The sequence below is a fragment of the Morone saxatilis genome, unplaced genomic scaffold (genome assembly GCF_004916995.1).
Source record: "Morone saxatilis isolate NCDOM2014 unplaced genomic scaffold, NCSU_SB_2.0 Contig15, whole genome shotgun sequence".
Taxonomy (NCBI): Eukaryota; Metazoa; Chordata; class Actinopteri; family Moronidae; genus Morone; species Morone saxatilis.
In genome coordinates, this window is record NW_023339707.1 from 20,399,645 (window position 1) to 20,410,738 (window position 11,094).

The following is an 11,094-nucleotide window of genomic DNA, read 5'->3' on the forward strand; positions in this document are numbered from 1 at the left end:
GTGCTGAGATGTGCAAATGAAATACCACATGTCATATTTAAAGCTTTATTTTAAGGTCAGTTCAGTGAGAGAAAGATCCATTGTCTCATCTTGCCAATGTTACAGGAGGAGGAGAAAATAGGAGATATAGTGTGCATACAGCAGTACACATGAAAAGACAATTTTGGGCATTGGTTTTTGCAGTATTTGCAAAATATGTTTTGTGTGATCCTCTTACAGTGAAAAAGCTTTTGTAGATCAGCATTGTAGGGGTCCTCTACAGTACATATAACAATAGATGCTGCAGAGTTGGCAAATTTCCATTCTGTTTAAATTCAAATTAATTCTGAGTCTGAAGACGTACTATAGGCATGTTCACCAGAATGTAATGAGTATGTGAGCCATTGTATGTTGGTGTGTGTGTGTGCGTGTGTGTGTGCGCGTGTGACTGTGTGTGCGCTCCTGAGGAAGCGTTGCTGCAGTGCTTGAGCATTGACAGGATAAAGTAGGGCATGGCGAAGCACAGGCTCACAGGACAGCTGCATTGCAGACGGCCCTTGAGGGAGTGGGAGTGAGTAATCGAGAGCTGGCGGCTCCCATACACGGCAGTACCGGTGGATCCCTCCGCCATTCATACCCTACTGCCTTACTGGCCCATTCACAGAACCAGTTAAGGAGGAGCTGACTGTCTCAGGAAAAACACAGCCCACCCTATTACCTTACTTATATTAACCCCTTGCCTGCCATCTCTCACAACACAATTTTCTTTCATGGCAATCTGTGGTCTCCTTTTTGAGTATGAGTGTCATGTAGTGATCCACAAAGATCATTGATTGCATTGGGATTTTTAGTTGTACAGTTTGGAGGGATTCCAGCTTAATTTATTTCTGTTGCATCCAGCTGTTAACTACTGATAACTCATTTGTCCCTACAATTAATGTAGAAACAAAAACAATTTGCAGTATCAAAACAGGACAAAATCCGTTGAAAACCACAATGTGTTTGTGTGAGACTGACTATGACATATATAGTAAATGTTTGTGTGCTTTGTTTCATACCTGTGTATACAAATGATGCAACAGTATGTCAAGTTGATGTGACACCAGGTGAGTTCCTGTATGTTTATGTGTGTGGCAGAGCCAGAGGAGAGGGTTAACCATGCCAAAATGAATGGGAAGGATTGTTTTGTTGAAATATTGTGTCAAGTGTGCCAATAACACAGACAATAGACTGTAAAACGAGACATAAGTGCTCCTCCTGGGTCCACCATATGTTTATAAGTGATTGTGACCACCAGCTTCAGTAGCACCTCACTGTGGAAAGCGACTCTGACGCAGAGCGCACTTTAAGCTCCATGAAGGGTTTTTTTTCTCTGAAGACTAAATGCTTGGGTCTATTTGCCATTGTTTACCCCTGGTTATCACATTGACATTGAATGTCCACTGTGATGTCTAGAGCATATAACTTATTTCAGAAGTAGGGCAGGATGTAATCACTTGGGCATGTGTAGTTATCACATCGATAATATCCACAGTATTGAAGCACAACAGGAGAGGCAAGAGGCGCTGCACATCTAACATAATAATGATAGCTAGTTTCCCACTTTGAAAACACTGGTGTTACAAGATTCCTGTTACCTACCTTAACTGTAAAGACTCACGCTACTTAACCCCTACGGCCAGTCACCTGATTAACTATAGGCTGCTGACATTACGCGCAATACGTATTTTTACGTATTTATTTTGCCTGAGTCCGCAGCGGTGTGCTGTACAGCTCTGTGAGTTTGTTCTCCCACGGAAGACTCGCTGTGCTATGATGTGCTAATGGCACAGCTGCCTGCCTTCCTTGATTTGTCATAATGCAGAGTGGGGGAAGGGGCGCTTTTCTCTGCAGCACTGCAGGTACGGAGCCATGGGCAGGACAGAAAAGCTGTCGGAGCTGCAGAGCGCCTCATCGTCCGCCCCAATAAGTCCCCGAGCTCAGATACCACGACCCGAGCCGGGAGAGGTTCGCTGGGAACTGCCAAATTACAGCCCCGCATAGCGGCATACTGACTGTTTAGTGTTGAAGGGAGCGTATTGACAGTACTGACTCTCAGCCTAACTACACCGGCGTGACAAACGGCAGACCGTGTACACACAATGCAGGAGCGGAGGAGTGGGCGTGTTTGGGTAAACATGGTAAACTACCGCAAACAGAACAAGATTTAGTCACAGACGGCAGCTGGGCTGGGAGAAGGCGAATCCAGCCGTCTTTTTTCTTTCCGGTTGTACCGACTTTTGTTTCAGTGTGGGAGAGACTGTGCAGGGAACCGAATAACAGCCACACGCGTCGAGCAGAGCAGACCTATCTGAACAACAGTACTTATTATTATTATTATTATTATTATTACATACCAAATGGCCACTAATGATAAGATAAGGGGCGAGCTTTTAGCAGCAGGACCACGGCTCGAGGAGCAGGCGGCAAACGGGAATTAGGGCGTCTGTTTACCGGCGGCACGTGCGCACAACGTCTCCTAGCAGCGGTATTTGTCATTTTACTGCAGGCTGGGAGAGCAGCGACTACTAGAAACACAAGGAAAGTGTGTATGTGTGTGAGGTGAAACAAGTGAGGAGGAGGAGGGGGCTATTAGAGGAAGAAGAGTAGTGAGCGGTCTTCCTCCCTCTCTCTCTCTCTCTCTCTCTCTCTCTCTCTCTCTCTCCTCACGTCGCTCTCTTCCCTCACTTTGTTCTATTGTTGACGAGTGCTCTGTTGAGATTGAGATTCAGTCTACACCAAGGATATATATTTTTATTGTTTCTCCATAAAACAGCATGCAGTAGACCTGACCGCCAGACTCTGGGGGCAAAACTGCAGTTTGAGTGAGATGCAGCTTTTGGTTGGACTTCTTTGGGTCAGGATGCCAGTGAATGACACCTGCATTTCCTAAAAGACAAAAGAGGCAGTATTTTTTGGGGGCTTTGAGGTGGACTCCAATGGAAAATAAAATAGAAGGTTAGAAGTGTTAAGCTCAACCTATGGCTGTAGTGCTGTGCTGTGCTGTGTTTGTGTTGTGTTTGGGCTGGTTTTTTTTTTTGGTTTTTTTTTAATATTCTGTGCGTTTCTCGTGTGTGCCAGAAGAAGTTTAAGTTACACGTTTCTTCTCGAACATCCCGCATGCTAAGTTATTGTGTCTTAATGTAGTCCAAACTGTGTCTGTGCTGTAGCGGAGTTTTTAAAAGAAATTGTGTATTTTGGCCACATGCTTTCTTCAAGTGTTTCATGTGACTCTGCCTCATTGCAGAGCACTGGAGAGTTGACGTTGATACTAGCCAACTCCTGACTCACGACTAGTGCTTGGGCATGTGAAAGACTCCTCAAGACGCCTTCAGAGACAAAAGAAAAAACATGATTTTCTTTCCTGGCATTTTGAATAGCAAAGGAAGTTAACTTACCTCTCTGGTGCGGCTGCTTTCCAAGTCTTGGTACTTTCTTTTTTTTTTGGCAAAACCTTGCTGCCACATTTTCAAGAAGTCATGCCTCTTTCTCGACAGTTTCAGTCTGTTTGGTCTGTTGAACTACACGGTGGCTGTGTCCCAGGCTGCTGTCCTTAAATTGCCAGCTGCAAGTGCTGTTTCACGTGTTGTTGTAGTTGCCATAGCGCATTAGAGGGTTGTCGCATCCCCGAGTACTGCTCGGGTTAACGGGGGCAGCGTGTCGTCGGTGTGTTCTACTTATGCTGTTGTTTCATAGTTCAGATTGCATCCAGGACTGACCTTTTCGACAGCATGGATTAACTGAACGATTAAAATTGAGCGAAATAATAAGTAATAAAAACTACACGTTGCCACTGTAGTCCAACGTGAGTGCTGCCGATGAGCTGTTTCAGCACCACAGATCCGTGGACAGCGACTTCACTTGAACCCAGTTTAGTCCTCCAACTTTGCTTTGGTTGAGCGCTTTCCAGACTATTTAAAGTGAGCGAATTTCACTTAAAGCCTACGTTTATCTACCTGTTGCTCGACTGTGAAGTTTTTTGATTTTTGTACGTGTTCGAGGCGAAGAACGAGATGCATTACCCACATTTTAGCCTCTTAAAAACAACTGTGAAAGTTACAACAGACCAAAGTTGCAAAGTCTTGAAAAAAGCTGTTTCTTCATAAGTCTGATGCATATGCATTCATTGTGGTAATATCAAGTAACCCTTTTTGTTGCCACATCAATGCAAAGTTGTTGTTCTTAGCTGGCAGCTGTAGGAATAGTTTGTATCTTGGTTTAAAACCATTTATTGTTTGTATTAGTGGTAGTAGTGTTAGACATATAATAGCACTTGAAGTAGTTGTGTGCTTGTTGCAGAAGCAGGAGTAGTGATATTAATATTCATAATATCACTTTATCAGGACTTTTGTCCCTTTTGCCATAGCAGCCCTAATTAAAATAACCAAATGAAAACAAAATCTTTAGATATGTGGGTTTGTGGATATGTACATTTATCTTTACATACATCTAGGGTCATGGATGTATGTTTATGGCAAGTATGTCAGCATTGTTGCATATCATGTGTTGGACATGAACATTATCAGGCTGTGACAACATACTTTCCTCCTGGAACATTAAAGGTTACCTATCTGTCTATCTCTCTCTCTCTCTCTCTCTCTCTCTCTCTCTACATTATTATCATTTACATTATTGTAGCATTTGTAGTGAACTTTTGTTACTAATGTAAAAAAAATAACAGCAGTATTATTAGGTAATGTTACTGTAGCTGTTGTAGGTGTGCTAGTAGTAGTAATAACAAGCAATAGCAATAGTAGTAGTAACAGCAGCAGTGACGTGGGAATGCTTACACCTAAAGGTGATGGATCACCCCACACAAGAAGTTTTAAAGAGATAGGCACGTGTAAAGAGAAACAGTCCTTTGGATAGAGCAGCTTAATTTCTGGCTGTTTTTGTGCCTCAGTTCAAGTTTCCCAAACAATGACCTCACTTAAAGTGGCCTCGCTGTTGTTGCCTTCTATCATACCTTTTTTACAGTTGTGGCACTTTTTTTATTTAACCTTATAGTTCATAAATTTACAGTTCATTCAAGTCCAAGACATAACAGGTAGACAAAAACAGTAAAACATTGTCTGTCTAAAGCATTTCTGAAGCTTACAGTATAGTGGTAGGACTGTTAAAGAGCTGTCAGGTAAAGCTTTTGGTAAGTTTTAAAGCTAAAATGTGTGACTTGCATCAGTCTATCAAAGATTTGATTTGAAATATGGATTGTACTGGCCGGCTCTGTGCTAACAGGCTCCAGTCTGCTTATAAAGCACAAGGGGATAATGTATTTTTCTGTATTCTAAGCTTAATATACCACATTAATAACTATAATCCAGGGGAGCTCTGTCTCTTATGTTTTGCTGTAAGTATAGTTTTTCTTTTGTGGGCTAGTCAGCTAATGTGCTTATCATATTCAGGTTCAGTTCATAGTCATGCTGTGCAGCTGTATCCCTCTGAGTTGCCATAAGACCAAATTCAAATAGAGAGGGTAATATAAATAGTCTCAAACCAAGCATAAATTATATCACATTCAAGATCAAATATGGCTGTGAGTCTCTATCTTTGCTCACTCTCCTGTTTGTCCTCACTTGTAAATCACAATTGTTGCTACAGTACAATATGCCAGTGTGTGACAAAACAAAGGACAGAAATGTACAATGTTGAAAACGGAGTAAAGAGAGAAAAAGCTGGTTGAGAATCCTGTGAATGCATTTAGCCTAACTCTATTGTCTTACTATTAATGGAAAGCTTTGGAGACGTTCTGTCCCTTGGGTCGTGGTGTTTTATATCAGATTGATTCATCTTTGAAATTATTTCTTCACTCATCTCTGATTTGCACTCCCGCCTGCAGCTGATGTGTCAAGCAGTATAAAGTTGTTTATGCAAATAGGAAGCTAATGATATGCACTTGTTACTGTATTAATCGAACATCTATAAAAAATCAAACTACCCTACTTTCCCAGACAAAAAGCCAATACTATCACTCTATTAGTGTGATAGCAGATGACAGTAAATCCCCATGGTGTGCACTCTTGGCATTTTACCTTCAATGTGACACAATGTATCTATTCAGCATTCAGACTGTACTCATATTGACCTATATAGCTGGCTAAATGCCAGTAGGTTAGGAGCTGCTTCAACTTTATGACAAGAACAGAAAAGTATCATTCACGCACTGTGACCTTTTTTTGCGGTTATTAGACTTCTTTATATGGTTGAGAAAAATTATTTGTGGAAACAGTGGTGAGACACAATTGTCTGACAGGATATAATGCCTCCTAATATTGGCATTTTCTACGTGTTGCTGTTGTAATTTGTTGATGGACTGCAGAAGAAGAATTCCATTGATGCAGGCATTTGGTTGGTTTACGTGGGGTTTTTAGTCTTTAAATCAAAATGTTGACATCAACACCAATTGCCTTGTGTGTGAAGGATTTATGTTGTTGTGTGCAGGTTGTAGGCAAGACCAGTAAAGTTATAAGAAAATAAATGCCCACTGATGAAATTATTTTGAATTCAGGGGAATCGAAACATGGCCATTCACCTGACAGTGCGGAAACAAAGAAAACATGTTTGAGTGCATTGAAATGGTGGTAGGTTTTTTTTGCTTCTGTTTTCTAAAGGGTGTTTCCTCCAGGTGGCCCACAGACTTACAAGTTAGGTGGATTGGAAAATGAAACTCTGACTGCATTTGTCTGTTTGTGTGGGTTAGCCTTGTGAGAGATTTGACGACCTGTCCAGGGTGTACCCTGCCTCTCAACCCCCACCCTGACCATGAAAAGTCATATAGCAGATGGATGGATCGATGGCATCCTCAAATAGATTTGGTGCCATAATAACAGATTGTATAAAAGAAAGATGTCTCTATTAGATATTATTCTTTATTCTTTGAACAATTTTAATCTTCTGTTATCACTCTACTAACAAAAGTAAAAAGGAGGAAAAATAATAATAGACAGAACAAAACCATTACACTATGTCAAAGTAAAGTCGGCCTTTAATCAACAGACAGCCATGTGTTCCAGCTGCGAGGGCTGCTGCCAGATGGCCTGGCCCGTTCCCCTGCACAGTCACAAATATCAGCCCCTGTCAGTCAGCTCACACAGAGACCCAGAGGGAGGCTGCCCTATGGTCTTTCTACTGGGTTACATGTGAGAACTTGGCTGGCTGCAGAGAGATAATGAGGTCCAGCACTAAACTTGATTGGCATGAACACAACCAGAGGTTCAGAAGTGAGGATTAAAGATGTCCTCCCACAGTCTATCAGAAGTTCACTATATTAATAACCCTACTCCTGTCTTCTCACTTCACCCTTGTCCTTTCTTTACCTGTAATCTCTCCTGCTGTCTCCATCTTCCCTTCAGCCTGTTCTCACTCCCACTGTGCTCCACTGAGTGTCAATAAACAGCCTTGTCCTTCCTTCCCTTATCCATCTGTATATCAACCTGTCTCATAAGGAGCTGCTGCCATGTCCCACAGATGAGACAGATGACACAGGCCAGGGCTGTGACGTTGTGTTGGTTAAAACCCAGTGCACATCTCACAGGTCCTGTACTCTCTGCTTCTCTCAGAGGACACGAGTGTCCTTTGAGAGAAGCTAATAAGAAGCAACAGCCGAGCCACAGTGACACGCAACAGTCACCACACGCTAAGGAACACTGCTGACTTCCCACACTAGACGTGTGACTTTCCCCATGAAGCCCAGTTTCTTAATCTGTTTGACGGGACCAGGTCATAGGCCAGTATTTGGTGGTTCCCATGATGACAACACTAGTAATTTATTCTAATGAGCGTTTGCACCAAGGCAAGCGACAAAATTATTAATTTAGGTTATCAGTCATAAAAGTTCAAGACCTCTTGTCACAGAATATTACGGCTGAGTTTTTTCACATTCTTGATGTGTAGCCTTCCTTTCTCAGCTAAGGTAACTGTCAACTCTATTAAAACACCCAGAGTGTGGTATTTTCCCATCCTCTCCAGGCTTTTGTCCCAGAGGTGATAGGTTTTCCTCTCACTTCTATGGGAAGACAAGTCAAGTCATCATTTAGCAACATATTAACTGTAATTTCAACCAGCACTCTCCAATTTTTATGTAACAGACTGTACAGAAAAAAATCCTTCACTCTTAACTCTGTTAGCTGTTCTCATTAAAATAACTCTCACTAGATAACACTTAACACTCCACAGTATAACCCACACCAGAGAGGAGTTCAGGTAGTTAGAAATGTGAGAGAATTGATGGAGCATAAAAATCAGTGCAAGTCCTGCAGGGGAATATGTTACTGAAAGCAATATGTTACTGAAAGCATGTATAATGATGTATGTAGTAATTTATAATAAATCTCCACAAGTGGGGGAACTGGACTCGTTTGCAGAAACTGAACCCGGTTTTGGATTCGTGTTTTGACAGCTGTAAGTTTACAATTCAACTGACTAATCAACTTCATTCAAGTGCTCTTAATATAATGAGCGGCAGTCTGCCTCATTTTTGCACCCGGCTGCTTTTTAAAATAGCATGTCACAGACTGCCCTAAATGTGTGCGAGTGACCACGTCTGCTGCCACACACTGTCACAAGGGAGTAAACCAGAGAGTGGGAGGCCGTTAACAACGTCACCATGTTGTTACAGTTCTGTTTGGCTGCTCACCTTCCATGTCTCCTCCCTCTCCCCTCCCACTCATCTCTACCCCCATCCTCCCTCTGCAGTGGACGTGCATCGCATTTGGAGCAGCAGGCAGCAGGTGGAGATGACATCATCTGCACTGCAGCACACTGCAGCACTGGGTCTGAACAAAGACATGTCAGCCTACTGCTAACTATCCCCCCTCTCTCTCCATCTCTCTGTCTGTGTCTCTCCCCCATGTCAGCCAGAGGGAAAGGGAGAGCATAGCCTTGTACCAAGGCAGGTTGTAGTGCTGTGACCTATCTCAACCCTCTGACTCCCTCCTGAGACAAGCGCTCAGTCTTGAAAAGGCTCTCAACTCTTCACCTCACCCGTTTCCACAAGTCACAATGTTATGATATGTGATTCCACATAGGGAGATGCACCGCAAACACTCCAAAAATTTTTGCTGGATAAAAGAGTGATCTGCTGATCTGACTGCAGGCCCGCGTAGACAGTCTACAGCACACACAGGGATCGAAGGCAAGCCTGTCCTCCAAGTCCAATTATTCACAGTGCAGCTTGTTGTCACTGAGACCAGTAATTTACCAGCCAGTGACATTATATTTTTCTGTCCAATGATAGCAGTTACTTGACCTCTTTTACAGTGGCTTATAGGAGGTCTGACTGTGACATTAGCTCTCCACGGAGCCCTGAGCCGTGACTGCCAAGATACCGTAAAGCGCAAATGTCACCAGGTCGTGCTGTGAAGGCTCCCCACTTCGAGTCATTAGGTCCCTACCTACGGCATCAACAATGAGAAAAGAGAGTAGGCCAAGTACACAAAAGCACAGGAAAGAAGATTTATGGACTCTATTTTTTCATTGTTTGCCTTTCTCTCTCCATTTTATTGCTGGAGTACTGAGTCCTTCTCCTCCCCTTCATCAATAAGCCAATAGCACGCAAGCAGACCATACACACACAGCCATGTTCCTGTCGCCTAGTTACTGCTCGGCAGCAGGTTGCCACAGAAACGGCCTCATAGTGGCTAAATGGGGAATGCTAATGCAGTCTTCTATGCTCCCTGCTGCAGTGGGCTCTCTGTGCCCATCCCATTCCACTGTCTGTACACAGCATACTTTGTATGTGTGTGTGTGTGTGTGTGTGTGTGTAGGTGAGTGTTTTCTGGGAGGATTTCCTAAATGTCTCAGTGAGCCTTGTGTCTTATAATCTTACATAAACTTATTGCAACAGGTTTAAATTGCAGTATTTACAAGTGTGTGGACATTTTAATATCAGTCAATCAAATGCATTTTGTGTAATGATCAAAACCTGCCTGTTACACTGGGCTTCATTTTCCAGTTGCATCCTGTTTATTTTTTGTCTACTTCACTAATTAAGATGCATTTACAAGTCTTTAGACGTCACTTGGTCTGCCCTCTTCTCTCTTAAGTATTGAATTATGCAGTGTGTTCTATATGTCAGACAGAGAAAATAGCTTTTCCTGTTGCAAGGCTGAAACACTGACTGACACAGGCTACAAAGTAGTAGTTGCCTCCTAAGCAGCAAGTAAACACTTTGAAGTCCCTATACCTACACCCATCTTGATGTATGGACGGGCTGGGCTTTCGAGGACTCTGGATAGGTGCAAGTTGTGATTGATTCTGTACTGTCAGCTTCTTAGTCCTCCTACCATACAGGCTCATGGAACGGGGGTGTGCTGGGACTCCTTGGCTGTAATAGGGTGTACTTGATCAGCTGGAGAGGGCCATCAGCTGTACACTCCCCCAAGAGCATGGCTGAAGCCCTTTGTGAAAGGGTGGACACATTTAACATGCCCCCACTCATTGGCCAATCGTTCAACCTGTATTAGTCTGGTGCTGGGGCTGTGAGAGATGGTGGCAGGAGTTTAGTGATGGCAGTCATTAGCAGATGATTGATGGGCTTTGAGGGTTATTTTAGTAAAGCCAATTGTTTGTTCAAGTCAATGATTGATGCTATTGTTTTTCATTCACATTATGGGGAGATTAATAATGATTATAAGGGTTTTTTGTGTTACAGCTAAAAGTAGGATATTAACTCAGCTTTGCAGTACCTCGGAAAACAGACTTGTGCATTTGTTCTTAAATGGTTGATTGTATGCCTCATGATGTTAAGCCCCAAGCCACTGCGACAGTCTTAATGCTGCTCAGAGCAACATATTTGGTGCATCTTGTGGTGCATACTGTGTGATCATTTGTCTTGTCAGGACACAGGGTTGTTTGTGCTGGTAATAGCAAAGACAGCCATTTTTTTGCACACTGGATTCTACTTGTGTGCTGACGTGTTCTTCTGTGTCCCACTGTTTGCCTAGATAACCAGTTCAGAATGTCTATCCTGGAGCGCTTGGAGCAGATGGAGAGGAGGATGGCGGAGATGGCCAGCCACCAGCAGTCGAGCAGTGCAGGGAGTGGCGGAGCTGGGGGAGGAACAGGGGGAGGGGGAGGAGG

The 11,094-nt window shown here is 43.1% G+C and overlaps 1 protein-coding gene across 1 annotated transcript in view; it reads left to right on the forward strand.

Annotated features, from left to right (window-relative positions):
- The window catches only part of camta1a (calmodulin binding transcription activator 1a), a 271,771-nt gene that overhangs the window by 248,059 nt on the left and 12,618 nt on the right, over nt 1-11,094 (forward strand). Inside the window, exon 11 of the mRNA XM_035657274.1 lies at nt 10,959-11,094. This exon is cut by the window's right edge and continues 8 nt beyond it. Within this exon, the coding sequence (XP_035513167.1) occupies nt 10,959-11,094 (136 nt within the window). The remainder of the gene's footprint in view (nt 1-10,958) is intronic.